Raw genomic sequence first — 26,094 nt, forward strand, 5'->3', positions numbered from 1 at the left:
TTCGTTGCCAACTGCGTTAGCCACAATTGGGTCATGTAAATCCATGTTGGCAACACTAAGCGTAGTGATAACACCTAGTGCATCCCCCAAATTGTTTGGCTGCTGACATCAGCTTAGCTAAACTCATATTTTGTTAGAGACAATGCAAATCACAAGATTAAAGCGCGCACACAGATAAGACGTATATTTACAATTAACCCCAAACTCTACACTCAAAGAATCTATCCGTTAGTTCATCACGATTTTAAATTATCATGAGTTCCAACGTTAGTATACCTCGTGGCGATGTTCTTGCAAAACTGAACTTCTTCAAGGCCCCCCAGGACGGATCTAACGCCGTCAATATCAATGTCTCCCATGGCCTTCCCGAACGCGGCTATACAGACGATACACGGCAGGTCGTTATTCGTAATCTGCGGGCCACGAATCCAAGATGGTGGATCCGGACCGTGATGGTGTCGCTCTGGTCCAGGCACTTCCTCCTTCAACTGAGCGGGACTTTGTCGATGATGACTCTGTTTGAGTCAATTACTATCCAGAGCTAGAAAAGCTCTTTCTAAAGCTTATCTGTGCAAGCCGCAAGGTTGTCTTCTTCGACCATAATATCCGTCGCGTCAATAAAGAGGCGGCTCGAAATCCGGTCACGAGGGTACACATTGACCTAACCGCGACATCCGTGATCCAAAGAGTCAGGAAGCATCTTCCAGAAGGGGCCGATACGCTGCTGAAAGGCAGATATCGTATCATCAACATCTGGATGCCTTTCAATAATGGACCAGTGGAATCTTGTTCCTTGGCTTTTGCTCCATCGCCCAGCGTTGCAGATGAGGACATAGTTCCCATTCACCACAAGTACCATAATGGGTATACTGGACAGACAGCAGGTGTCAAGTTTAATGGAAGGCAGACATGGAGCTACCTGAGTGGAATGACTTCAGACGAGGGCTTTTTATTGCATTGTTGTGATGGCCATGGCCTGAACGCAGAAGGGGCTCGAGGTGCGAGACTGGCGCATACGGCTTTTGAAGATCCGAGATCTAGGCCAGACGCGGTACAGCGTGACAGCATTGAAGTACGCGCATTAGTGTTTGGACAGTAGCCATATCTGACTTCGGCCATTACGGTGGTGTGTGGATCGGAAGCCGAAATGGAGTTGGCGTGGTATTCTGGAAATAAATTGACAATGCGATAATAGAGATGGGAACTTTCTCTGACACGGCTTTCACGCTTTCTGCTTCGATCCGTTGATATGATCTACATGTGACGAAACTGTAAAGTTCCATTAGACCGATTTTCCAGGCGTTGTCATCCTTCAATTCATCCTCCATCAACGCTTACCACCTCTTGCATATCTACCTTGCCTAGACAAGGCTGAATTGATGATCGCGACACGAATTCGCAACTGATTCACTTAATCGTGCATGGCTGTGTATGATAGCAAATACGAAGTCGTTAAAATAGGATAGAATTCGTGTTAACTATCTAGTTTCATCAAGTGCCTCCCATCTCTGCGTCCTCATCCTTGATATCCTCAAAGATTTTAGGGTTAACCCTGCCTTGACTGGGATTTTTATCCAGCGTTTGCTCAAAATGCACCATATTGTCAAAGTACCGCTTTCGCCAGATCATCGCTTACACCATCCAAAATTGCTCGTGCCTCTTTGATCTGGGCCCTCGTGTTTCACTTGAACTTCTTTGACATGAAGTCGGCAAGTTGTACCTTCTCAGAGTCCGGTTTATTTTTGTACCTTTCGTTGTAGACATTTTCGGCAAATTTGAAGTTCAAATAAATGTCCTTCATGGTCTTGCTGAATTCTGATCGACATCTGTTTATGTAGATGAAGGCAATGAAGCCGTCACGAATTCGGTTCACTGCTATCTTTCCGCTTTTCTGGATGTCTTTATCCGACATTCCCTTCTTCCTCTCCAGGTAGCCTCTTAGTGACGACGCGCCGACCGTTCGATTTCCCTCTTTATGGAAACTCTAATTACTTTAATGAGCGTCCAATAGATGGCAAAAATACATAAGAAACAATAAGTATTGAAAAGTAGTATCTATAAAGATAGGCGAAGAGGAAAAGGGAGTGAAGGAGTAAGGAAAGAACAAGACAGAACTACTCAAGAGACTTACTTTGTTTTTGGCATCACTGATAGCTTTCTCAACAAGTACAAAAGCCTTATCATTTATCTCACTTCCGAGGCACTCGAACGCGCGGTCCATGATCCATGGTAGTTGGAAACTACCACCTTCGCTTCCAGGAAGATCAAGTACACCGGGTTCCAGTGTCAAATCTACTTCGCTCATCCTATCCCAAAAGACCATTGGTATGGGCCCAAACCTGGAATCAACACCAGACTTAAGCCTAGCAAATTTCGTTAGCAAATGCCATCAAGAAGTATATAGATTCTGGGATGATCCAAACTCATACATTCCGAAGGCTGAAAGAGCGAAGAACCTGATAAGAATGTTTTTGTTGATAACACGCTCAACTAGATGAAGCAGTTTGCACCAAGCTTGTTTCAAGAGACACGAGGGAGAAGAGTGCGCACCCTGTATTGGCCAAGTCCGAGGGTCGTCATATGATCTGACCGCGAGAATAGGGATCCGGCAATCCTTCCAGAGCCTAATCTCAAACACTCTTTTGAGGAGCGAGTTGTCTGGATTATTCTCCTTATTCCTGTAACTCTCACGAGAGACATCTCAAACTTTGGTTATCATAGGGATGCGGCCCATCGCGAATCTCAGAGTAAAGCCCAGTCATGTTACAGGCCATGTCTCCAGCCCAGATGAGAGTCTTAAGCTCTTCCTCCGCTCCATCGAAGTGCAACGCCCGGCTAGTTTGGCGATCATTGAACAACAGGTGATGCCATAACTCTAGCAGATAGCCCGTGGGAATCCTCATCCAGCCCCACGTCGAGTTGGGATCTCCGTCCATCCACTGTATTGAGACGGCTTTAACGACAGGTTCATCTCTTGCAACATCCTTCAGGACTGCTTCGTCGGCAAGAAGAACATATTCAAACACCCAATCTGCCATTCCTTGAGTCTCTCTAGGTCTTGTAAACTTAGAGGATCTTTTATCTAGTTTCTCGATGATTTCTTTGTCCTTGGACAGTTCATCTCTGCAGAACTCCCGGAGATCTCGAACATCAAGTCCTTCTAATTGGGAACGATCGTCGCGGGTTTCGAGATAGAATAGATCCTTCAGTCGTTGGACGTCATCTGGGTCTACGTCATGTTCAACGTCCGCTCCCTTTGCGAAAGCGCCGAAGGCCAATTTAGTCTGGTGTCTGAGGGAGTACAACAGCATTTGCCAGGCCTCATCGGACTCCTCGCTGTAGTAGGTCCGATAGATTGTAAAGCCCCATTTGCGGTCCTCTTTTTTCGTGCCTTCCCTCTTAGATCCACGAGACCAGGTGTTTTCAATCATTTCTTCAATAAAGCTCGCCATGTTCAGAGCTCCTTAGTGGTAGGGCTTGCGTTTGTGGCTAACGGGGACCGTTTAGAGAGCGAAATAATAGACCACCGTAAAGGAAAAGAGAAAGAAGTGCGTCGAGCAAGGGTATGCACCCAATGGTTATTAAATATTACACAGTCTTCGCTTGAATGACTAACACTGTTATTAGGATATTGCATTGGAAGAATTGCTGAATAAGCTTGTATCTATTTATTAATGGAGCTTGATTAAATAGACCTGGCGACTTGGATAACGCCCAGGGCCTTACGCTCATGATACATGGCAAATTTTATCAGAGCTAGCTTGATAGGGAAAGCATATAGCCTACTTCCCATGGTCGCTATTCTAGAAGAGTCGGCTAGCAAATGATTGGCGACTGTAAGGATGAGTCTTGGAAGCACTGAGAGCGGAGGTGTCGGTTCAAGATAGTCAATGGCTCACATATTTCAACCCCAGATTGAAGGTGTCAAAACAAAGCCCTTGAATTGAATTATCAAGTGGAGTTTTGTTGACTTTTATGGAAAGGTGATAATGGTGATACACTCAGGCATCAATGAATGTTCTTCTTATCATCATTGATCCTAGGACCTCAGTACCAGCGGTGAACCATGGGAAATACTTTTGCTCAGCCCCTTTGACCGTTGTCGTATGATTTGCGGCATGTCGATAGGCCGTAGGAGGGAATGGCTTCTATATCCCTTTTTTCGTATAACTTGGCGGACTCAGATCGACGTTCACCTCTCGTTAATTGGTCTTACATTGCACCCGTGACCAGCGATGGATGCAGGCCCGGCACAATGACGTGACGTTGTGCTGGCTCATGGAACAATAGAAGTTTTCAAGGAACAATGCCACAGCGTTTGTCTCTTTTGATTACGCCATTTGTTCAGATTAGCCAATCTTATGAAACAATGGAGTGTAGAGCTTGAGTATTGGGAACCTTAGCTACCAGCCACACCTTTGGCACTTGTCCTTCTGTGTGCACGCAGGGCACCCGACTTCGGAGATCTGTAGAATCTGACACCGTCGTAGCCCAATATTGTATGTCGATGACATGTTCTAATAAACCAACCCAACTGAATATGGCGCGGCGTGGGGTGCGGATAATCATAAAAATCGACAAGGAACAAGTATCGTCTGGAAGTAATCCCAAAACCTACAGACATGATTGTGGCATGAATGACAACCATAGGCACTTTCCATAGCTAGAAGTAACGGCAACTACTCTCATATCGTTGACGCAATGTTTGGAGTGGTCTTCTTTGGTACACCACATCGGGGGGGTAATGGAGCAGGCGCTGGGGTTGCAGCTGCGTTCGTCGCCCGGGCTATATTAGGTTCGGTATCAAAAACCTTCCCAGAAGCTCTAACACAGGGCTCGAGTTTCCGCGCCTGGATCACCGAGGAGTTTAGTCAACTACTTGAGGATTTGTAATCCATATGCCTCTTCGAAACGAGACCTCTTCGCAGAACTCGCAAGGTAAGCATGAAATTGCTACTGGCATACACTCTCGAGTTAGAGGCAGCTAACGCCGAGTAGCTAGTGGTCGATCGAGATCGGCGACTTTGGGACTCGGAGGTCACCGTGAGAAACAAATCGGGTTAGACGCTGACCATGCTCGAATTTGCAAGTTCTCGCGACCAGACGACCCAACGTACCAGCAAGTCGGGGATAACATAGCCGAGATGGTTAATGCGGCGATTGCTAAACAGGAGCAGCTACACGAAGGCTCTAAGAGGCCAAGAAACGTCTCTCGGGTCCAAGGGAACAAAAACAGCACCGTACAGTATGGACGGTCAAACACTAGTTTCATCACAGGCAACGTCAACCGAACACAGCAATTCGACGACGATAAAGAAAGTGACACAAATGGCGGAGAGAACGTGGCGACTCAGATTAGCAACAATTGTTACGGAGCTTTGGAGGCACTACATCGTCATCGGTTCGAACTGCGTGTGTTCCCATCAAATGCCGAATGTACTTCGAGGGCATAAGTCGGTGAAGTGAGAAAATCCCGGGAGCGATGTTATGAAGAATACGAGCCTCCTTGAACTATCAGCCCTTAATTAGTAATTCAAGTCGTTAACAAATGGAAACATAGCTTGATACTAGTCGATAAATCGAATGAGCATGTTGATACTAGATAAATGATGGTTAAGCTCATTGGGTAATGCGTCCTGCATAGAAAGCTAATTGAGAGTAACGTTTCATAAGTGAATGGGATTTCTTCTACAACGCTGGGACATCTTTAATTAACAGAGTGCGCTTTGACATATACTCGATCCTTTGTTACTATATTTATTCAATACATCTAGTCTAACGGTTTTCGTGGACAATGTCAAAGCTGTGATATACAACAAGGTTTATTAGTTCAGCCCTAGTCATGATTGAGTTTCATTAGCAAGCCTCGACTTCAATGCCATTGCTTGACTGGTTAAAAGTGGAGGTCTAGACTGGATGGCACGTTTAAATTGATGTTTATGTCGAACTTAGAGTTGTTTTAGCTGCGCACGTTGGATTACGACTTCAGATTGATCGATCATTTACCGTCCAACGTTTAATTTGTGATGCTTTTGTAACTCGTCCAATAGGTATAAGTTTCTCGTCCTCGCCCGGCTTATATTTCAACATCTTGCTCATCTGTATATACATCTACTAGCCGTCAAGTTATCACTATGGGCGCTGATTCACTCGTTAAGTTCGCTGTGAGACCGGACGGTCGAATTATCACTCACGAGCCTACCCTCACACTCCAATACGACAAATGGGCCGAAGAAATGCAAACACTGAGCGTGCCCGGTGAACACCTTCCTCGATATGCGATTAAGCGACTCACCAAGTGTGGCGGTGCTCGGGGACACAAGTTCGAAGTATACTCCACCACCGACAAAGTACAGCGAATCGCTTGCATCAAACAACAATCTATGCCACCCAGAATCCAAATCAACCTGACCCAAGCCGATTATAAACTCAAAATAAAAACACACGACTCCTCGCGGCAATACGATGCTGCGGGCGGTCTCGGACGCTTATACTGGAAGAGTACGAGCACGAAAGCTTGTTGGAAACTCAAGAACAACAAGGGTCTTGTTTTATTAGTAACAATCGACGAGAGTAAAACCAATGGAATTATCAGCATTTACAAAAAACATCTAGAAAATGAGGTAATTGAAGAATTACTGGCTGTCGCCGTGGCTCAAATTGAGGATTACAACAGGATAACCAGGGCGTCTGAAAGGAGTGCTGGGAGGGCTCCATGAGGGTCAGGTTTATAGGACCTACAAAAAGCTTATTTAGTGTGCGGTTTATGTCGTTGGGTTACGGTTATGTTTACAAATAGAATGGAATGAAAAGTCTTGTGATATTATGTATCTCAGCCTCTCCTTATAGCCTCCCTGTAATTGGACATTTCAAGATTCCGACCTCTGTTCCTTTCCCATGGTGACTCGTTATCTATACTTGAGCCTTCAACAATCGTATCCGCTTGTGTTTTCGTCTCGTCCTGCCGTAGCAAAGATTCAGCTGGAGAATATATTTTCTCCCCCTTCATATCGTCCGACTTGGATTCCACAGCGAAGAACGTCACTCTTTCATCACTACTACTCTCGGGTCCTCCTCCTTGTCGACGTAATATCAGACAGACATTGCTTAGATGTTTCGAAAGAGGTTCTGCCCCTGTAGTCTCTGCTGTAGGAACGATAGTGTCGAGGTCAGGGTTTCTTGTCGTTCGTAGAATAGTTGAAAAGACACTTTCATAGGATGCTGAGGCAGACTTGATGCATAGCAGCCCAACTATGACAATGATGGAAGAAAGGAGAAGGCCTATTCCGTATGCAAGAAAAAGGTTGCGAGGTTCATACGAGAATTCGTTTTGTGCAGAATAATAAGTAACTGGGCCACGGGATGCAGCAGTATTGTTTTGCCTAGTAGCAAACGCAAAATCAGGTTCGTTCGATAGGGGTTCAGATGAAAACTTACATAAACTTCGGATTGCTGAACATACTGATTGTGGCGTTTGCAAATATGTCTTCCAGCGCATTAGCCAAGGAGATATTTCCAATCATAGACTCTGGCGTGTCTTTGTTCACATTCTGCATCTCCTTGGTATCCATAAGAACAGAACTTCTAATCTGCGTCCACGTGGAAAATAGCCTGCCGTAGTGATTCTCGGTTAGGTGACCAACAAGGAATTGGCCCATAGCACTAAAAAGCGACCCATAGGCATAAGCAGCGTTACAATGCTTGAGGTCCTCACCGTAGCGCGTTTCTTTGCCGACGTGCGTCACCGAATTAAGTTTTTTGGACTTGTATTTGACGTTCTGCTGGCCGTTGGTGAATGTAAAGTTCAGCGCAATAGATGCGTTGTGGAGTTGGCACTCGATTGCCGTATTTGCTTTGGGTGGGTATGCCATACTTGGCACAACCACATAGAGCCTGTCTGCGTTTGTGGCTGACGTCTCGTCTATGTACGACGGTGAAGATAGTGCGGAACTATTCAATGCATCTTTCAAGCCCTGCAATGCATATTCTTCAATCTTGGAATAGGAACGGTAAGGACTGAAACTGGGTACAAAGGCAGCGTATAATGTGGCTGAATAGGAATCTTTCTCCTGAATAATTTTGTCCACCTGTTTCAGAAATGTCGCGTTCTTCGGAGTATAGCAGGATATTGTCGGGCCATAGAATTCGAGAGCATATGATGAATTCGGAAATGGCGCTGGCACAGTCAAGATAGAGCCCAAAGACACCACTGATAGAATCAGTCTCGACATATAGGTTGATGGAACGAGAATTCCACCTCCACCCATGCCCGTGTACTCGCCATAGGTCGCAAAGTTGCTGTAATCGGGAATTGGAATTGGAGCGTCAAGGACTGTGATATTTGGTTGGGAGGAGACTTGGACAGTAAGAGTAGCCGGGGTGACAACAGCAACAAGCGGAAGAGCCCTTTAAGTAGAGTTAATAAGGTATTGTGGAACATGTTGGACATACAATATCGTACCATGCGATGATAGCCACTACTGCGAGTAAAGGGGCAGCAGTCCAAAGTTCCCACGTAATAAAGTCCCACGCATTGTGGACGACGCCAAAAAGTGAGTTGACTCCCTGAACAGTGATGGGTTTCGATCTCAGGGTTCGCCATAATATTTGCGTATATGCGATTCCCACGGCTGCAGATAGAAAGGCCCTCACTAAAAAGGCCAAACCAGTGCCTGCTCTCAAAAACCACTGCTGCTGACTCTGGCTTTCAACAATCCTCCCGTCAAGGTAAAGGTAATAGAAATGATGTCCAATGGCAAGTAATAGTCCCAAGAGTAAACTACTTGCCATAGCAGCAGGCGTTAACTTGTGACCCGCCATTTTCGAGTTTGGCAAAAGATGCCGAGTTGAGCGACTAGCAAGGGGAATCGTTTACACTAATATTCTGTATACTACGGAGAAAATATGTGTTGCCGAGAACGACGCCCCTGGGATGGTAAGGCAAAGAGTAGTTTGAGGTGAAGAGAGAAAATTACTGGCTGATGAACGGAATCGCCTGCTATTCCTGGCGCTTAACCCCGCGACTAACCCCGTAAGTAGGATTCAATGTATGCAGTCATCAAACCCAAAGGGGAAATCGCCATTGAACGATCCCTCAGAATAGTGGCAGTACAGCAATTAAACAAGACCAGTCTACTGGGTAGCAGAAAAGATGGCCACCCAAGTCTTAGGGTATAAAAACAAGTAGTCTGAGACTATAGCCCAAGGGGCACAAAATGGCCTACTAATTTCGTCTCTTATGCTTCCAGCGGTTAATTTTTCTGATACCCTGAGGCTAGCGAAGCTGACATTATCCAAAAGAGTAGGCGGTGAAAACTCAGCCCCCGCCGAGACAGATTGTGTTTTATCTCTTTGGACTAGCCGGGATATTCAGCCTTGGAGCGGGGTTTTCTTTCAAATGGTTCTCTATGATTCGGCAAAGCTCTCCTCACTTTCAGCTCCATACCAGACCCTGGACGAAATGAGTTTAGTCTCGGCTGATGAGGCTGTGCAAGCTTCGCAATCAGACCAGATTGATACCATGTCGCGAGATTGCTTTCTCTTCCATCACTTGTGCAACGCATAACCAATTCAGTGTAACCAGAAAGAGTCGTGCAACATGGGTGACGGTGGCTATCTCATTCTCGTAAACGGTACGCCGTACCGTTGGAAACGGTCAGACCAGATGAGCTATCAGATGAAGTCTTGGGATTTCCCGGATGTCATTGAAGCTGGTAAGCCCAACCTCCTCATTCTTCAACCCTCAATCTCACCAATTGATAGGAAAGGTACCCAGAATCTACGTCGAGTTCAGTCAGGGAGCGTTCAAAAAGCGTTCCGATACAAGTGGATCTGTCAAGTATACCCTAGAGGGCACAAAATGCAGCTTCACCATTCATGTCCGCGACGACGATGAAAGACTCTGGGTCAAGCTCGACTCTATTGAAGCAGTCGGTAATTCCAAGGGTTCTGAGATTCAACTTGGCTGGCGACATGACGAATGCATTACCTTCGTTCTGTCTGGCACACAGGATGAGTTTCACACTACCAACCCGCCCATGGACTGGATGCAACAATGCAGAGGAACTTTGGGTAAACGTCCTCTTTCGCAACTTTGTTTGCTGGGAACTCATGATAGTGCCATGTCAACTACCTCACACTCTCTTGTTCCGGTCAGTCCTATCGATCCGTATGTATTGTGTCAGTCAGAGGACATCCATGGACAGCTCGAGCTGGGAGCGAGATACTTTGACATTCGTCCCCAACTCTACAAGGGAAAGTGGTGCACTGGTCACTACACCGGCAAGGTCGGTGCTCGAGGAGAATCCATCTCCAGTATCATCGACGGTGTCAACAAGTTCACAAAGAACAACGGTGAACTGATCATCATCAACTTCTCTCACTCTCTTCAGAGCGACGTCGAAGAGTGGCGCGAGTTCAACAAGGAGGAATGGCACAAGCTTATGGAGGAACTTCTCAAGCTGGAGCATCGTTATATCATCGAAGACAAGTCCAAAGCCAACAACCTTAGTTCTGTCAAGCTTGATGACTTTATCGGCAATGGAAAAGCAGCAGTCGTATGCATCATCGAGGAATGGGGTAGCATGAGTCTGGGTGACTACGCGAAGAAGGGATTTTACAAGTCTTCCCAGTTCAACGTCCGAAACGAATACTCTAACAAAGATGAAACAGAGTACATGGTCAACGATCAAATTGAGAAGATGAAGCACCACATGTCATCCAAGGACAAGAGACTCTTCCTAATCTCTTGGACTTTGACACAGCAGGTGCCCGCGTGGGCTGGAAGCGTCACAAGTTTCGCTGACAAAGTGGGTGATTCAATCAAGCCGATCAAGTTTCTTGCTCGAGAGTGTAACAAGGAGCTTTACCTGAGGCTTTTGCCTGAGGTCACTGACAAGGCCTTTCCGAACGTGGTTTACATCGATTACCTCAACCACAAGGAATATCTTCCTTTGGTGATTGCCATCAACGACAAGGTTTTCAACAACTGAGGAGAGATGAATATGTAGGATAAATTGTGCGTAATGCTACTGATGGAAATTATGAAATCTTGACAACTACCCTTCCAGTGACTGCCTGTTGTTGAAGATCCCCGATGACCTTTCCGACTTGGTCAAATCCGACTACTGTGACATTTGGAACTATGATGCCCTTCTTTGCATGATGCAGAATGTCCTCCATCTGTCCCTCTGTGCCAACTGAAACACCAGTAACAGTAAGGCCTTGAAGCATGGTTAGCTATGAGTAAACTCATCAAGTCGTGGGAAGTACTTACCTCGAGCCGAGCAGACAGACGCCGAGATGGGAATATTGAAGTCATTCCTCGGCAATCCAACCATGACAATGATTCCCATGTTCCTCACCAAGTTTGGAGCTTGGATGAAAGCCTCTTGAGAACCAGTCACCACAATAACAGCTGCTGCTCCCTCCCCAGTGATTTCCTTGACCCTCTCCTCAACGTTCTCGGTGGCAAAGTCGATGAAGTGCTCGGCACCACTGTCCAGGCTCACCTTTCGTCTTGCGTCCCCGGTGTCGATACCGATTACTCGGTAACCCCCAAACAACAACTTCGCTATCTGGACACCCAAGTGTCCCAGACCACCGCCCGAACCAGACACCACAACCCACTCACCACTCTCGACGTAACCGTCGAGTTCGGAAACAGCCCCGGCCATGGTGAGACCCGCACAAAGTAGTGGAGCAGCTACTTCGTCCGAGATCCCGTCCGGAATCTTGGTAACAAACCTGGAATCTGCGACCATGTACTCCTGCAAAGTGCCAGGAACGTGCTTGCCCGTGTTGAGCTGCTTCGGACAGTTGTTCTGACAGCCCCGCTTGCAGATTGTGCATTCTCCGCAGGCGCTGTACAGCCATTTGACGCCAACTCTTTTGTTGAGGAAGCTGGCGTCAACGTCTTGGCCCAGTTTGACGACTGTTCCAACGCCTTCATGACCAACGATAGGATTGTAGGGGCCCCATCCTGAAAGGGCACGGCACTCTGAGCCACTTGAGAAAGTCAGTAATGAGCCTGATTGACCTTGTCTTGCTTACCAAACGCCAGTGCAGGACAGCTTGATCAAAATCTCATCTTTACCAGGGCTGGGAACTGGGACATCTGATCGGATGACGATTCGCGCTTCGTCACCAGGGTTCTTGATGACAGCTGCTTTCTGCAAAGAAGGGATTGAAACGGTCATCTTGATGTTTGACAATGATGGTTTGATGTTAACTTCACTTGGGACGGAAACGGGAGGATTTAAGAACCTGTGGAACACAGATGATCGGGGTGGGGAGGGGCTGGTTAGTGGGCAATGCCCACTGGGCATTAGGTTATACCAGCCGTGTCTTAACCCCGGGAATCAGAGCATTTCAGCCCGGCAATCAGAACGACTCAGCCCGGCAATCAGGATAACTGCACCTGGGAACGAATATGGTAGGTCAGTTTATACTACTTGGGTGAGATGTCTCAGGCTATTGGTCTTTGTACCCTGGAGCTTACGGACCAAGCCTCCCGGCAGGCTAATTTGTAGATAGCCGTGCAAAGGTACCGATCCGGACTAAACTAGCCGACACATCTGCCGAAGTCGGACTGTCAGATTAATTGCGGCCCCTACAATTGAACCATAGCTTCGTAAATCGCAATGCGCAAATGGTATAAACATTTCTCTGCGTAAAACAACAGCATGAACCAGCCCTATCGCATTTAACTGTGTCCAGAAATAGACTTGGCCTCATACAACTCTTCCAAATACCGGATCTCCTCCTCGCTTAAACTCTTTCCCTTTGCATCAATAGCCTGTTCGATCCTCTCAACACTGCTAAATCCAATAATTGGACTCGTAATCCTCTGATTGATCCATGCCAACGCCACATGTGCCATAGGCCATCCATGCTTCTCTGCAATCTCCATTACCCTCTCGATGATTTTATTGTCAACATCTGACAGCTCACCTGAACTTTCTTTTTCACTCTTGCTTCGGTCTGTAGCCCCAAATTGAGCTGGCGGTCTGGCCAGATGCCCGCGACAGAGCGGCGCCCAGGGAATGATGCCCACGCCTGTGTCATTACAGTATCGGATCATTTCACGTTCTTCCTCGCGGTAGAGAAGGTTGTAGTGATTCTGCATGCTGATAAATTGCGTCCAGCCATTTTTCTCAGCGACGAATTGCATTCGAGCGAATTGTGTCGCCCACATGCTGCTCGCACCGATGTATCGGACTTTGCCCGATTGAACCAGATCATGAAGCGCTTTCATGGTTTCTTCAAGGGGGGTCAATTCATCGTACCGATGGATTTGCAACAAATCGATGTAGTCGGTATCGAGACGTTTGAGGGATGCTTCGACTTGGTTGAAGATTGCGGCGCGCGAGAGACCATATTGGTTTTGGTAGTCTTTTGAGGCTTCGAATTCAGGTTTGTAATTGATGTGACGCGCACCTGAGACATTGTCAGAAGGTTGGACAGCATCACTGGACGGGGTATCTACTTGGCTCTTCGCCCACGGCCCAGCGGCATTTACTCAAGATGAGAACCTTGTGACGAGGAATATTGAACTTCTTCAATGCTTTACCGACAATTTCCTCTGAAACACCATTGCTGTACGTGTTTGCGGTGTCCCAAGTATTGAGGCCACGATCATACGCTGCCTTGAGGAGCTGAAGTGCCTGTTGACGCGTCGTTAGCGGGGATGACGATGATCAAGTGAGACATCATACCTCTTCCTCGCCAATAACCCACGGAAGAACTCTCTTGTCTCCAAAGCTCATGCACCCAAAAATAGGGACTGAAATACGAAGACCGGACTTGCCCAGATTGCGATACTCGCATTTGGATGCCTCGAGAGAGGCCTTGAGTTGTGGGGGGAGTTGGTTGGATGTCATCTTGATTGGTTTGACTGAGGGTGAAAAGAAAAGAAAAGAGATTGCAGAGGCTTGCTTGTTTTATGTACTCGTTCCGATGGTCAGACAGTCGAGATGATCTGAGATGGGACGGAGAAGTAGTGAGCCTGATAGGCGGATAAATACAATTCGATGGCATCATCAGCTTTGTGGTTATCTACCCCGCTGCTGACTGCGTGTTTGGGGTCTTGAGTTGCAGAAATCATGATACGCGAGTTTATATAGTTACTCTTTACAATAGGTAGTAAGGGAACGTAGCAGACAGTTATGTCCGAACAATGAATGAAAGCCAGGGTCAACACGGACCCCATTTGTTGCCCTGGGATAGACCAGGCTACATGGCGGATTTATAGGTAATTCCGCACGCTGCGTTGAACTACTTGCTCTGCAACCATCTCATGGCTATCCACCTACGGTAATTGAGCCTCAATTAACTATTAAACTTAATTAAACAATGCCTTTCTTCGTCAATTCTTCATCGGCAAACTTCAACATGACCAATTCATTGACATGATAGGCTCCCTCGCTTAAGCTAACAATTATGCCATCGCCACCCTGTAGCGTCCTTGACTCCCTCTGGTCTGGGCCCGCTCCCACCCAAACCTCTTTCATCTCTAGCGTCACTACAATTTTGCGGGGAACCATCTTCGATCTGTGGGGATGACATCGGCAATTCGATTCGGAACTGACTGACGTACCGCTATTTTCTTTCCCAAAGACATTCATCGGCTGTGAACTTGACTCCAACATCTTTCCCAACCTCGGTCTTTGAGTTCCTTTCGTCAAGTACAAAACAGCAACGATGGAACCGGCCAAACCCACAAGAAAAAGAGTCTCCCGGGCTTGCAACCTCTGTCGCGCGCGCAAAGTACGCTGTATTATCGAGGATCCTTCTGGTCCTTGTGTCAATTGTAGACACAACGACAAGGTCTGTACGTTTAAACGACGACATGGAATAATGTGAGTACCCCAATCACTACCTTTTAGCCATTAAATTAATTTTTTAGATCAACAACTCCTCAATTGCGACCGAACGGACCTGTACCTCCCCGACCAACCCAGGATACCGAGAAGCCCGATGAACCCTCATTCCAACAACCTCTACCCATTACACCGACGACGACGGCGACAACGATACCACCTCCCGCATCGATCGCATCTTCTTCATCTTTTCCCGAATCATCCATTTCCCAAAATGTCGCTCCTTTGTCAGGCCCGCCATGTCATCCCGATTACGCTTTCCTTCAGGTCCCCGACACCAAAGACGTCTTCCCTCAAGACCTCGCATTTCTTGTCAGCCAGGGCTGTTTTATTGTCCCGCAACGAGCTGCCCTGGATGACTTTTTAAGGCAGTATTTTTTACATGTACATCCGATGCTTCCGATATTGAACGAGAAGGACTTTTGGCTTTCGTATAATTCGGTGGATGGGGATGTGGAATATGAGATGCCTATGCTGGTCTTGCAAGGTGTACTGTTTATTTCTTCTGGAGTAAGAGCATTGTTCTGGTCTAGAAGGGTTGGACTGACGTGTGATAGTTTGTGTCTGCCGAAACAATTAAAATGCTGGGCTTCCCAGATGTCCATCAAGCCAAACTCGCATTTTACCGACGAGCAAAGGTATACCCTTCACCGCATTCTCCGACCACGACTAACAATCCCAGCTCCTCTACGACTTCAGCTGCGAAAAGTCTTGCATCGCTATAGCCCAAGCATCCCTTCTTCTCGCCCACACTCACCTCATCCCGCGCTGCATCGCAGGCAACAAACCCTTGGGCTCAATCTGGCTCGGCATCGCCATATCCTACGCCCGCGTCGCCAAAGCCCACTGCTACTCATCCCTCCGCCCGAGCCGTGACACAGAAGTCGCAAAGGTGCAAAAAGCCCGCAATACCCTTAAACGACTCTGGTGGTGTTGCATCATCTGCGACAGATTACTTCCACTCACTTCGAGGCAAAATATAAAAATTACACCCGCCAATTTTAGTTTCTCGGGGTGTTCAGTGCTTGGAAGCGCGGATCTTTGCGATGAGCTGTATAACTCTGATGTTTACGATTCTACCACGAAAACACTCCATGCGGAGCTTTTGGCAAAGTTGGTGGATCTTTGCGTTGTGTTGACAGACGTTTTGTCGGTTGTTTCTGTTCTTTACAATAATCCGTCATGGATGCTTTCGGGAAGGATGGAGGTGGCTAAGGATGCGAGTCTGTGTCAGATTGAGTTGAAGAGGTGGTATAACGCGTGGACCGAGACTAAAGCAACTCTTGAGGAGAGAATGACGGAAGATGGGTCACAGACCGAGTCTATTATTCTGTTCAAGAATCTCATCGAGATGTATTATCAGTGAGTCACAGCTTCTCAACTTTCTGGCCAAGACTAAGAGGTACAGCTCTGCTCGGTTATCGGTCTGCCACTACAATATCCTCCGATCCAGTCTATTGCCACCATCTCAATCAGAAGGTCAACTCCGGCGACAGAGTGAAGATCTTCAAGGTTCGGCATCACGCGTGACAGAATGTCTCCTCGAATTTGACCGTCTGGGCTTGTCTCGATGGCTTCCCATGACAGCGTACGTCAATCCCTCGCCATATTCGCTCACAGTACTAACATTGCCAGCATCGGATGCACGGCTTTTCCTCTAGCCCTTCAAATGATCGACGTCGAACTTCTCCGTCCCAAGCAAAAGTCCATAGCCCAAGAAGGTGGCACACTGACGCGAAAACAACAACACGTCGACAATCTTGTGAAGCAGATGAAGAGCTACAAGAACAAGTATTACATCACAGACTGGGTCATGCGCGCTATTCGTCATGTTGTTGAGCTCGCCCAACAAAGATCACCTGCACCGTTCAGTACAGAGGAAGATTCATCACCGAGTAGTTATCTCGACATGTTGAAGAACAAGCCAAGTTATTACTTGAGGCTTGTTATGACCCTTGATATGAGCATCAGCAATGGACGACTACCAGATGAGTGCGACTTTCCACCGTCATTGAGAAAAGCTGGTCGTGCTTTTACGAGATCACAGCCAACTTCCATGTTAACGATGGACGACGAGTCGAGCAAACGCTTTTCCGCAATGAACAAGGATCTCATACCAGATAACCTCGCAACTCAAAGCGGTATCGTATCGACCGATTTGCAAGACCATGTCCAGGCTCAAGATGCTATTACGATAGACCAGGAATCGTTCTTCAACAACAAACAGTCGTTCCCTGTTGACCTGACAGCTGCGTTGTGTGAAATTACGAATATTGCACCGTTGGATTTTAGTGATATGCCGTTGTTGGACTCGTCACACTTCAATGACCCTGGTGGTTTGCCTTTCTGGCCTTATGAGTTGCTTGGTTCCCCACCGGATAATATGGGACAGGCGGGGGATGTGAGAATGGAAGACATCTTTTCTGGAATTATGGAAGTTGGGAATGGAGAGCAGGAATTTGAAGATGTTACTGTACAGAATGGTGGGCCGGTTGCGTTGTCCGTGGACTCTTTTTAACAGCCTTGTAAAATATCAAAAGCATTGTTTTTATACCTCATCTTTGGACTGGCAACAATATTGGCTCAATTAAACAATAGCATATTTTTTGACGATTTATTTACTTGTACTGCTACTTCGGTATCTACCACTTTACCAAATCCTGAACCTTGACTGGCATACCACTCTTCATACTATGATTCGCTCCAACACCAACAAGAACCGCATTTCCACCATCTCTGATATAAGCAGCTCTCTTGAAGCTGTCCTTCTGATCACCGAGGATAACATCCTTTAACAAGACAGGATCTCCTCCTCCATGCCCACCCTCCTGCTTCACAACATCCACAACATATGGCTTGTCAAACATGGGATACACAACGATCTTGGTCTGTTCGACACCACCTTGGATGTACTTCTCATCCTCTCCAGATGCATCTTTCGTGACGGGATCACCAAGGGGATTGTATCCGCTCTCGACGACGTTGATCTCGATACGACCCTTTGTTCCGTTGAATACACACCTGTAACCTTCCCAAGGGGCGTAGGCGTAGGTGTTGTATGTCATGACAGCACGGTTCTTGTACTTGATTATCATGGACAGGTTATCCTCAATCGTAATGCCCTCCCCGAAGCAATTTCTGTCACGAATGTATCCATCTTCATGCTCAGCCTCAAGATACAGCTTCTTCATGCGTTCGTTGTCGTCGAGCTGGAACGCAAAGGGATCGTTCTTTGCATCATCGTTGTTCTTGTACCTCTCACCAAGATTCTTCTCTCCTCGTCGCTCAGCGTTTTCCTTTCCGTAGAAACGAAGATCACCGAAACAGTAAACGAGCTATGGTTCAGTGTTAAGCCAGAAATGCACCAGGTCAAAATGGTGGATGGATTTGTGCATTTGGATACCACCGCTAGTTTCCTTGTGACGATGCCAGCGACGCATAAAGTCTGCGCCATGGGCACAATCGAGGATCCAGTCCATGTGCACTGTTGAAATTTCTCCAATGACGCCAGAGTCAATGAGCTCGCGGACCTTGGTGTGATGGGGAGCGTAACGGTAGTTGAAGAGAACGCGGACTTGTTTACCCGTCTTCTTCTCCGCGTCGACCATTTGTTGGAGTTTATGCTCGTCAATGGTCATCGGCTTTTCTGTGATGGCATCGCAGCCAAGTTCCATAGCGCGAATGCAGTAGTGGTGGTGGAAGAGGTCAATTGTCGTGACGATGACAACATCTGCCTTTTGCTCTTGGACCATCTTGTCGAAATCGGTGTCTTTGTAGGTTTGCACCTTTTCACCTCCCAACTCAACAATGTGGTCATTTGCAACGTCCATTCTCGTTTGATTGGTATCGCAAATGCCGACTAGCTTGGCTACATCCTTGAAGTCCTGGATGATAGCCTGATAGTACATGGCAGAGCGAACGCCCATACCAACTATAACATAGCGCTTGACTTGTTCTGAAGGCATTTTGAGAAGAGTTTAGTAGAAATAGTGATGATGATGATGACCAGAACCCCCTCATCAACGGCGTAAACATGTCAATTAAATACTCCAATAAGTGATGGATTACTCAGGTACCTCGTAATGTGTACCCCGCCGGTGATTCGGGCAAGGATTCCCCGAATACAACTGTCAGCTCATTAGAGGTGGAGGTTTCTTGGCTGGGGTGCAGATCACGCCCTTTCGAGATAGTATACCAATTTTATCACGTTTGTTGGCTTGCATCGTGGATGATCAATGTTGGAGAACTGGAGCATTTCCACTTTATATATTTCTCGGATACTATATTTATGGCCGACTTGACGATAATTTCGGGAAGGTGTCCTTTAATTGATTTATCGGGGAGAAGGGCGATAAACGCTGATTCATGATGCTTGTAATGGGGAGCTCATCTTGTCTTAACTGCCAAGTTTTCACCCACGTGTCAAGACCATGATTTATCATTCATGTATAACCCGCAATCGAGTGAAAATGACCCAGGCCAGGACTGCTTTACTCATAGCTTCACCAGTTTGCGAAGGTCAGACTCATTCTGACTCTCATCATCGCCGAGACGTCCAACCTCCGCACCCTAAGTTCAAGATATTAGCTTCCCTCCCTGTCATTGACTTTCTCAAACTCACATATTTGACCTTGACGACAGTGGGAAGACACTGAATGTTGTAAGGCGCCTTGCGATATTTGTTGTCGGGGTTCCCCTTCCATTCCTCTCGGGAGCCTGCCATGACGAGATGCGCATTGGGAGCTGAGGCATCGCCAAAGACGGCGTTCAAAGCAGGGAGGGCATTGCGGCAGTCGGGGCACCAAGAGGGTTCACCTGAGGCGAAGTAGACGACGTAGTGGGTGTCGTCGGTTGAGGTGGGAGGGACGTCAGCGTTGATGATGGGCATTTTGAATTTGTAGAGGGATGAGAGGTTGTGTAATTTGGGTTATAGAGGATGAGGTTGGATTAAAAGAGGTTTCTCGTGATGTCGTGATTGAAGAGAAATCCACCAAGCCAACCCCTCTTTAAAATATCCACCCTGCCATTGCACGGTACGCGCTGAAATTACGTGCTCCACCAGTGCTATTGCGCCGAATTGACTTACAAATGCGCACTATAATCTTGTAATTGAACTTGGTGAGTGAAATCTGTTTATATATCTTTCTCCCCCTTCACAAATCAGACCATCATTGATGAGGGTGTCAGGTCAAGGTACAATGGATAAACTCAATTGACGGGGAAAAGACATATCCGCCCCGCATCTCCGAAGCCGGATCAAGACTCATCAGACTTGAACGCGCCCTATTGCCGATTTATAAAGTAATGCTTAACGACAGATTTTGATACAAGTGCATAATGAACCTCGAGCCTTAGGCAGTCAACCATGTCCTCTTCAAAAGTTCGAATTGCCATCATCGGTGCTGGCGCGATTGGACCCCGCCACGCAAGAACCGTTGCAAACAGTTCCGTAGCTGTTCTCTCTGCCATCGTCGACCCAGCACCATCAAGCACGGAACTCGCCGCTGAACTAAACGTTCCGCATTATTTATCTATTTCTGATCTCCTCCAATCTCCTGACAAGCCTGATGCTGCAATCATCTGTACTCCAAACTTCACTCATGTTGCCTTGTCTAAAGAGCTGTCAGCCGGTGGAATTCACATCCTCATCGAAAAACCAGTCAGTACCGATGTAGCCAGCGGCAAAGAGCTCGTGCAGCATCTAGAAGGCACTGGGGTGAAGGGTCTTGTGGGACACCATCGCAGATTCAACCCGTATATGGTGGCTACGAAGAAGATCGTCTCCTCAGGTTCACTGGGTCAAATAATTGCTGTGAACGGTCTATGGACCTTATTCAAGCCTCTAGAGTACTTTGATGCTCCAACTGAATGGCGGAGGGAGAAAACAGGCGGAGTTGTACTTATTAACATGATTCACGAGGTAGATCTTCTCCATTACCTCTTCGGTCCAATTACTCGAGTCCACGCCGAAAAGACAATCTCACAAAGAGGGTTTGAAGCAGAAGAAGGCGCAGCTCTTACATTGCGATTCAAGTCCGGCATGGTTGGAAGCTTCATAATTTCTGACCATACTCCATCCCCATACAACTTCGAATCAGGCACGGGAGAGAATCCTTTAATTCCAAAGACCGGAAAAGACTTTTACAGGATCTTTGGAACAGACGGGTCTCTCAGCGTGCCAGATATGACGCTGTGGTCATACAAGGGTAAAGATAAAAAGTCATGGCACTCTGAACTTACGCAAGAGCAGGAGGCTGTTCCTCCACGAGTACCCTTTGAAGATCAGTTGGAACATTTTGTGAAAATAGTTAGAGGGGAAGAGACGCCCAGCTGCACCGCAAGTGCAGGTCTTGCAGCTCTTGTGGTTTGCGATGCTATCAAGGAGGCTCTGGCTGCGAACAAGACGGTGGATATTGAAGAGTACGATTTATCAGGGTAGACAGGTAATCCTATTTGAGCTTTATTATTTTGGAATGATTCAGCCTGATTTTTATATATTAAGTTGTCTTACTATATTAGGGCTATATATGCTAAAAGAAAAACAGACTGTACTATATATATAACCCAATTACTTGCAGCTATAGTTATAAAATAATATTTAACAACCGATAGCAGATAGAGGCAAGATTTTTCTATCTAATAATATACTTTCCTTGATAGTTTATCACAATTTGGCTATTTCCTGGATAGTTTCCCTGTCTTGACTTGAGAACTTGGGTAGGCCATCTGAGCCATAAGCACAGTCAACTGTGGTTGTGGCCCGAGCGCCCCATAACTTTGACTTCACCTCAAATATTTGCAAGGGAAACAAGGTTCATCTTCGCCCAGAATAGTGCGCAGTGGCATAGATTTCCAATTTCTGTTGTACTGTAACTAAACAAATAATAATCGCTAATTAAAACATATTCATTATATCTGTCCCAATATCTGATCCTTCAACTTCACTCTTAGTAAATGGTTATATCCTCCAGCCGATGTTTATCTAACGAGATCTCTCCATACATAACACCATGCACATAACACTCTCCAACAAGTTTCCAGGCCTCGCCCGACCGTCTGACAATGAGCGGAGTGTTGCAACCTCTGAGAAGTACAATACGATCGCCTACTTGAGCCGCACAGGTGCCCATTCCCATTCTTCCTCCTCTTGTGCCGAAAACACGCCTCCAAGCCATCGCATTGACTGCCCACGACAAAGACTCTCGCTGAAACTCAGTTGCATGGTAGAAGTTCTCACCCATCATCGACTTCAACTTTGATTTGAACTTGTTGCGGCCGAAAATTAACTCCTGTATCGTAAAGCCGCAAATTTCGAGTGATGCGTTGCGTGCCATGAAGCTGTGCAATCCAAAGCCATTGGTCCAAACGCCCGCGATACCTCTTTGCCAAAGTCTGGGCTCAAGCAGCCAAGAACATGCGTCCGGTGCCTTTTCGCCGCCTTCTGATGTCGTGTCGCATACTATAGTCCTCCAGAATGCATTCCTGGTCGCTTCGAAATCTCCATAGGTACTCGTATTGGCTGGGTGAGTATTGGAAGGATAGCGTGGATCAGCGTCCTTCTCATTTGAGGCGCTGAGTGAGGTAATCGTGTCCAGCAAGACGCCCTTCGTGGTGAGACTCGCCCTTCCTCTAGAGAAAATCGGCAATGAACGACCCAAGCGCGCATCTGCTTGGTATATACCACCAAGCTGAGCTGTCGGAGCGGGTGCGCATGCCCAGCAGACGCTCCATGATGGAATATCGTGATTACATACTACACCAACCGGTACTAGCTCACGACCTTTGGTGGCATTCAGGACGGGAAGTGTAAGAGCCCCAACGGCACGATTCTTGGCAGAGGGTGGTAGGTCATCCATCTCCCAGCTGTCGAGAACGTATCCACCGAAACCTGAAGCCAGACGAAGAAGGTTCAGGTCACCTCCCTTCATGATCTCCTTGGCAAAGTTTGAGTAAATTATTGATTGAGAAAGTTTATACTCGGGTTTGATGTTGACTCGATCGGCGACGGCTTTGATTCCCAGAATACCATATACACGATCCTTTTCATCGGTAATGAGGGCATCTCGGGCAAGATTCAGTGCTCGAAGGAGTTCCCTCCGTCCACTCGCTGACGAAAAGGTTCGCTGATCTTTCTGAACGCACATCATGGTTTCCTGGATCTTCCACATCCTTTCCGGTGCCCATTTTCGTCCTCGAATCTGCCTATCTCGTGCGACCTCAAAGGACCATGTTGCCAGCGTTTGTGGTTGGACGCTATCGAGGATCTCACGACCGAATCTCGACTCATCTGAAGCAATGACCTTCACCGCTTGGTATATGTCCTGCCATGAAATGCACTGGTCGCCGCAGAGAACAGGACTGTTGGGATTGCCCATCGCCACTTCTTGCACCACCCACATACGACGCCAATATGGCCTTGTAAAGAAGTGATACAGTGCCTTGTAAACATCCTTCTTCATCGGACTGTTATAGGTTGGCCACATGATGAAGGCAGGCCGCAGATCGACTGAGGGGCTTTCGCGGTAGAAGTTGTCCATCGGCTTCGGCTGCTTCGACTCTCGAGATAGCCAGTGAAGCGCAGAAAAGGCCAGTTGGGTGGATGTGTCACTTGGACCGAGCCATATGAGTACCTGCCACGCTGACTGGTAAATGTCGCGCATCCGAGCGACTTGTTGACCACGTTCATCTGAGTTAGTCTGATCGATACATATGGCATCAATCCATAACTTAAATCCTTGCTGTACACGTTGACTCTTTTTAAGTTCTTTCAGAGCGTGATATAAGTTGGGGGTGACTTTGAATGGACAGTCATTGACGGTGATAAAAAAGCGGTCTTCCTTATCTGAGCCGACGGGTTGGCTCCAGACATAGGATAGTGCGATATAGTCACCCCATGGACGTCGCCATGGTAGGGCAGCTTCGTCATTGATTGTTGTATGTGCGGATTTCCTCAAGTGAGTCTTGTCAACACGTAGATCTTTCCCAGCATTGAAGAGTGGTCCAAAATTGTGTTGGGTGGGAAGCTCAGGCCATGTTCCCTCCTTTCCTTTGAACCGTTGGTTCGATGATTCTCCCAGCGTTCTTGGTAGACGAACATGCTCGATCGAGCATGCTATTAGAGGATGCCTGGTGACGTTGGTTTTGCGATGTCCACTGCGGTCGTCTTCGATCCTCAGCAGTCGGATCTCGTCACCACGTAAGGGCTGATAAGTGAAATCTGATGGCATTTTCGTAGCTTTTTCAATTCATGCAAGGAGATAGATATTTTGGAGATGAGCAATATTTGCGAAATGAACTGCTAATTTATCATATTTCGTTATGCTGTTGGTTCTGTAAGTTTTGTAGCAACGTAACTCTAGCGCTTAGAATGGAGCCAGAGTAGCGAATCGGAACGATGCAGAGTCCCCTGTCTCAAAGTGACGGGACTTGCATTTTAACCGCCCATCAGTGATTAAAATAGACGTTTATGAAAAGAAATGATGTGACTTAATTACCCCAGAATATGTTGGTAACTGTAGGGCAACCTCGGAAGACTTGACATCCAACTGGTAGAACGGAAGCCAGGAAACACAGCCAAGTGATTCTCCATACCTTCAAAACCGTAACCATACCTCAAAACTCCTTCTAGAATACTCAAGATAATTGGTGGTATTGAATAATTGATACACGGCTCGACAGAATCTTCTTTTATCAGTCGTAGCCGACATTATAGAGTTCAGGCAGCTGCCATATAAGTCACGTTTATATTAGGGAACTTTATCTTGAGACAAACCGTTTATAATAACTTTAATAGAACTAGAAAGGGCTAGACAAAGTAAAGTAATTTCACAGACGTGTACCAGAACAATATGGTGAATAATTACAATCATCGCGATATGACACAGCATTTGACGGGAATGGGATAAGGAATGATAAAACAGAACCGACCCCTGCACCAACCATCACAGTCCTCGCCGCCACTTTTGAAGAGTTGTGGCTCAGAGCTCGATTGGGATTTTTTGGGAGTCTGTTGAGAACCATCAGTTAAAGACTTTATGGATAATATCAATACTCGTACCCATAGATTGGCAAGGTTTCGGTTGAACCATTTCCACCGACTGACTTGTCTGTCCAGTTTGCGCAGACTGAGGCTTTTCCGTCAGCCGGGTTATCTGTCCATGGTTCTCAGACCGGAGCGCTGCCGCTGACTCCAAGGACAGTCCAGTTTCTGGATGCCGGCGCGTTCCTATCAATGTCTTTTCATTTCCTGCGATTCCTTCACTGTCTGTACGCGGGACGGAGTGTTAGAGGCTGAGGAGCAGATGACATCTTGTATGAATGTTGAGATTATTGATAATGGCTGGCTTTGATATAGTGGTGTGAATGATGACAACACTTTATGGAATAGATATGGTGAGAATGAAGACCTCTTGTTATCGAGGAAATGTAAAGCTTGTCACTCCAGGGCCCCCATGTTTAACTTAAGCGCCCAGGGGCTTTATTCTCTTGTGCCTACGGACTAAGAAAAGAACTGAAAGAGACATTTCGTTTGCCAAAGTGGAACTTAAGCGCTGTCACGTCGTAATCCGATTTTCCGCTGCCGCCGTTCCGGCGCTTGTCTCGGTTTCATATCCGTTTCAAGTCCAGGGCGTCAAAAACGCTCATCAGCCGAGAAACACGTGAGTTTAACTTTGTTGACTCGTCGTATAACTGGGACTGACCAATTGAAATTGCAAAGAATTGACAGTGTCAAGTCCTCAACGTTGCAGCGGCGCCAGATATACTTTCGCGTACTCGGTGATCTGCACCAAGACGCGCACGATAAAGTGGATTCCAAAGTCAATCACAAGTCAATCAGTATCTGTTGACGCCCAGTCGTTTGTCGCGTAGAAAACCAAGCGACTTGGAAGCTTCCACCACCCAGAATTCTGTTGTTGCTGATGATAAACGAGGTCGCGCTATCTAATGTTCCAAGCGCGGCATTGTCCTTTCCAGCTCCCAGAATTACTCGAACCTGCCATTCCTGCGCGGTTGGACTTTGTCGCGTCATCAGGAACTTTTCAGTCTACTCCACAGTGATACCAATAGCCGAACCAATCAACATGCTTCTTTTGCCACTTTGTCAGGGGTACGAAATTGGTTAGAGTGATTAGAGTTCATTCGCTGAAAGCGACCACTTTAACAATTGATAGCGTAGAAAATTCATTGTGACAATAACTGAAGTGTTGGTTCTAAA

At 46.8% G+C, this 26,094-nt stretch overlaps 13 protein-coding genes across 13 annotated transcripts; 5 read left to right on the forward strand and 8 right to left on the reverse strand.

Moving 5' to 3' along the window:
- Positions 1 to 254: 254 nt before the first annotated feature.
- On the forward strand, positions 255 to 1,099 carry EDB82DRAFT_544560 (methyltransferase; the record flags this gene model as incomplete). The annotated part of the gene is made up of 3 exons (XM_065609412.1): positions 255 to 398; positions 434 to 517; positions 551 to 1,099. 3 exons carry the CDS (start codon positions 255 to 257, stop codon positions 1,097 to 1,099), a joined length of 777 nt encoding a protein of 258 aa, XP_065464407.1.
- Positions 1,100 to 1,451: 352 nt separating this feature from the next.
- Positions 1,452 to 2,573, reverse strand: EDB82DRAFT_494289 (uncharacterized protein). Its single transcript, XM_025732777.2, has 2 exons — positions 2,132 to 2,573; positions 1,452 to 1,984 (listed from the first exon to the last, which is right to left on the reverse strand). The coding sequence occupies exons 1-2, from the start codon at positions 2,321 to 2,323 to the stop codon at positions 1,682 to 1,684; spliced, it is 495 nt and encodes a 164-aa protein (XP_025583749.1). The 5' UTR covers positions 2,324 to 2,573; the 3' UTR covers positions 1,452 to 1,681.
- Positions 2,417 to 3,540, reverse strand: EDB82DRAFT_120412 (uncharacterized protein). The gene has a single exon (XM_025732778.2). The coding sequence runs from the start codon at positions 3,450 to 3,452 to the stop codon at positions 2,688 to 2,690; it is 765 nt and encodes a 254-aa protein (XP_025583750.1). The 5' UTR covers positions 3,453 to 3,540; the 3' UTR covers positions 2,417 to 2,687.
- A 2,594-nt stretch (positions 3,541 to 6,134) lies between these two features.
- EDB82DRAFT_458919 (uncharacterized protein) lies at positions 6,135 to 6,815 on the forward strand (the record flags this gene model as incomplete). Its single annotated transcript, XM_025732781.2, has 1 exon — positions 6,135 to 6,815. One exon carries the CDS (start codon positions 6,135 to 6,137, stop codon positions 6,717 to 6,719), a length of 585 nt encoding a protein of 194 aa, XP_025583753.1. The 3' UTR covers positions 6,720 to 6,815.
- EDB82DRAFT_494294 (uncharacterized protein) lies at positions 6,802 to 9,155 on the reverse strand. The gene is made up of 3 exons (XM_025732782.2): positions 8,462 to 9,155; positions 7,438 to 8,406; positions 6,802 to 7,382 (listed from the first exon to the last, which is right to left on the reverse strand). Exons 1-3 carry the CDS (start codon positions 8,818 to 8,820, stop codon positions 6,833 to 6,835), a joined length of 1,878 nt encoding a protein of 625 aa, XP_025583754.1. The 5' UTR covers positions 8,821 to 9,155; the 3' UTR covers positions 6,802 to 6,832.
- Positions 9,156 to 9,403: 248 nt separating this feature from the next.
- Positions 9,404 to 11,049, forward strand: EDB82DRAFT_565898 (PLC-like phosphodiesterase). Its single transcript, XM_025732783.2, has 2 exons — positions 9,404 to 9,713; positions 9,763 to 11,049. The coding sequence occupies exons 1-2, from the start codon at positions 9,599 to 9,601 to the stop codon at positions 10,989 to 10,991; spliced, it is 1,344 nt and encodes a 447-aa protein (XP_025583755.1). The 5' UTR covers positions 9,404 to 9,598; the 3' UTR covers positions 10,992 to 11,049.
- Positions 11,050 to 12,483, reverse strand: EDB82DRAFT_494301 (chaperonin 10-like protein; the record flags this gene model as incomplete). The annotated part of the gene is made up of 2 exons (XM_065608477.1): positions 12,052 to 12,483; positions 11,050 to 12,006 (listed from the first exon to the last, which is right to left on the reverse strand). Coding segments are annotated over exons 1-2 (1,043 nt in total), but the record flags the coding sequence as incomplete, so codon positions are not given.
- On the reverse strand, positions 12,484 to 14,323 carry EDB82DRAFT_494302 (NADP-dependent oxidoreductase domain-containing protein). The gene is made up of 3 exons (XM_025732785.2): positions 13,716 to 14,323; positions 13,487 to 13,664; positions 12,484 to 13,437 (listed from the first exon to the last, which is right to left on the reverse strand). The coding sequence occupies exons 1-3, from the start codon at positions 13,878 to 13,880 to the stop codon at positions 12,704 to 12,706; spliced, it is 1,077 nt and encodes a 358-aa protein (XP_025583757.1). The 5' UTR covers positions 13,881 to 14,323; the 3' UTR covers positions 12,484 to 12,703.
- A 71-nt stretch (positions 14,324 to 14,394) lies between these two features.
- EDB82DRAFT_494304 (uncharacterized protein) lies at positions 14,395 to 17,485 on the forward strand. The gene is made up of 6 exons (XM_025732786.2): positions 14,395 to 14,858; positions 14,906 to 15,389; positions 15,437 to 15,517; positions 15,562 to 16,241; positions 16,288 to 16,467; positions 16,515 to 17,485. The coding sequence occupies exons 1-6, from the start codon at positions 14,701 to 14,703 to the stop codon at positions 17,395 to 17,397; spliced, it is 2,466 nt and encodes an 821-aa protein (XP_025583758.1). The 5' UTR covers positions 14,395 to 14,700; the 3' UTR covers positions 17,398 to 17,485.
- A 2-nt stretch (positions 17,486 to 17,487) lies between these two features.
- EDB82DRAFT_534874 (uncharacterized protein) lies at positions 17,488 to 18,844 on the reverse strand (the record flags this gene model as incomplete). The annotated part of the gene is made up of 2 exons (XM_065609276.1): positions 17,488 to 18,214; positions 18,245 to 18,844. 2 exons carry the CDS (start codon positions 18,842 to 18,844, stop codon positions 17,522 to 17,524), a joined length of 1,293 nt encoding a protein of 430 aa, XP_065464409.1. The 3' UTR covers positions 17,488 to 17,521.
- A 466-nt stretch (positions 18,845 to 19,310) lies between these two features.
- Positions 19,311 to 20,005, reverse strand: EDB82DRAFT_120533 (uncharacterized protein). Its single transcript, XM_025732789.2, has 2 exons — positions 19,501 to 20,005; positions 19,311 to 19,448 (listed from the first exon to the last, which is right to left on the reverse strand). The coding sequence occupies exons 1-2, from the start codon at positions 19,765 to 19,767 to the stop codon at positions 19,374 to 19,376; spliced, it is 342 nt and encodes a 113-aa protein (XP_025583760.1). The 5' UTR covers positions 19,768 to 20,005; the 3' UTR covers positions 19,311 to 19,373.
- On the forward strand, positions 20,006 to 21,363 carry EDB82DRAFT_120532 (uncharacterized protein). The gene has a single exon (XM_025732790.2). The coding sequence runs from the start codon at positions 20,245 to 20,247 to the stop codon at positions 21,316 to 21,318; it is 1,074 nt and encodes a 357-aa protein (XP_025583761.1). The 5' UTR covers positions 20,006 to 20,244; the 3' UTR covers positions 21,319 to 21,363.
- Positions 21,364 to 21,722: 359 nt separating this feature from the next.
- On the reverse strand, positions 21,723 to 24,138 carry EDB82DRAFT_494314 (heterokaryon incompatibility protein-domain-containing protein). The gene has a single exon (XM_025732791.2). It carries the CDS (start codon positions 24,104 to 24,106, stop codon positions 21,827 to 21,829), a length of 2,280 nt encoding a protein of 759 aa, XP_025583762.1. The 5' UTR covers positions 24,107 to 24,138; the 3' UTR covers positions 21,723 to 21,826.
- Between the last annotated feature and the right edge of the window lie 1,956 nt (positions 24,139 to 26,094).

Source organism: Fusarium venenatum (genome assembly GCF_020744135.1).
Source record: "Fusarium venenatum strain MPI-CAGE-CH-0201 chromosome Unknown EDB82scaffold_2, whole genome shotgun sequence".
In the NCBI taxonomy this organism is placed as follows: Eukaryota; Fungi; Ascomycota; class Sordariomycetes; order Hypocreales; family Nectriaceae; genus Fusarium; species Fusarium venenatum.

Bases quoted from the DNA above. Each gene is read 5' to 3' on its own strand.
- EDB82DRAFT_494289 (XM_025732777.2), bottom strand. From the start codon at position 2,323: ATGGTCTTTTGGGATAGGATGAGCGAAGTAGATTTGACACTGGAACCC. The intron at 1,985-2,131 runs GTAAGTCTCTTG...TAAAGTAATTAG, and splicing joins TCAGTGATGCCAAAAACAAA to AGTTTCCATAAAGAGGGAAA.
- EDB82DRAFT_120412 (XM_025732778.2), bottom strand. From the start codon at position 3,452: ATGGCGAGCTTTATTGAAGAAATGATTGAAAACACCTGGTCTCGTGGA.
- EDB82DRAFT_494294 (XM_025732782.2), bottom strand. From the start codon at position 8,820: ATGGCGGGTCACAAGTTAACGCCTGCTGCTATGGCAAGTAGTTTACTC. The intron at 8,407-8,461 runs GTACGATATTGT...CTCTACTTAAAG, and splicing joins GTAGTGGCTATCATCGCATG to GGCTCTTCCGCTTGTTGCTG. The intron at 7,383-7,437 runs GTAAGTTTTCAT...GTTTGCTACTAG, and splicing joins TTCAGCAATCCGAAGTTTAT to GCAAAACAATACTGCTGCAT.
- EDB82DRAFT_565898 (XM_025732783.2), top strand. From the start codon at position 9,599: ATGGGTGACGGTGGCTATCTCATTCTCGTAAACGGTACGCCGTACCGT. The intron at 9,714-9,762 runs GTAAGCCCAACC...ACCAATTGATAG, and splicing joins CCCGGATGTCATTGAAGCTG to GAAAGGTACCCAGAATCTAC.
- EDB82DRAFT_494302 (XM_025732785.2), bottom strand. From the start codon at position 13,880: ATGACATCCAACCAACTCCCCCCACAACTCAAGGCCTCTCTCGAGGCA. The intron at 13,665-13,715 runs GTATGATGTCTC...ACGCGTCAACAG, and splicing joins GGGTTATTGGCGAGGAAGAG to GCACTTCAGCTCCTCAAGGC. The intron at 13,438-13,486 runs GTAGATACCCCG...ACAATGTCTCAG, and splicing joins GGCCGTGGGCGAAGAGCCAA to GTGCGCGTCACATCAATTAC.
- EDB82DRAFT_494304 (XM_025732786.2), top strand. From the start codon at position 14,701: ATGGAACCGGCCAAACCCACAAGAAAAAGAGTCTCCCGGGCTTGCAAC. The intron at 15,390-15,436 runs GTAAGAGCATTG...GACGTGTGATAG, and splicing joins TACTGTTTATTTCTTCTGGA to TTTGTGTCTGCCGAAACAAT. The intron at 16,242-16,287 runs GTGAGTCACAGC...TAAGAGGTACAG, and splicing joins CTCATCGAGATGTATTATCA to CTCTGCTCGGTTATCGGTCT.
- EDB82DRAFT_120533 (XM_025732789.2), bottom strand. From the start codon at position 19,767: ATGCCCATCATCAACGCTGACGTCCCTCCCACCTCAACCGACGACACC. The intron at 19,449-19,500 runs GTGAGTTTGAGA...TCTTGAACTTAG, and splicing joins CTGTCGTCAAGGTCAAATAT to GGTGCGGAGGTTGGACGTCT.
- EDB82DRAFT_120532 (XM_025732790.2), top strand. From the start codon at position 20,245: ATGTCCTCTTCAAAAGTTCGAATTGCCATCATCGGTGCTGGCGCGATT.
- EDB82DRAFT_494314 (XM_025732791.2), bottom strand. From the start codon at position 24,106: ATGCCATCAGATTTCACTTATCAGCCCTTACGTGGTGACGAGATCCGA.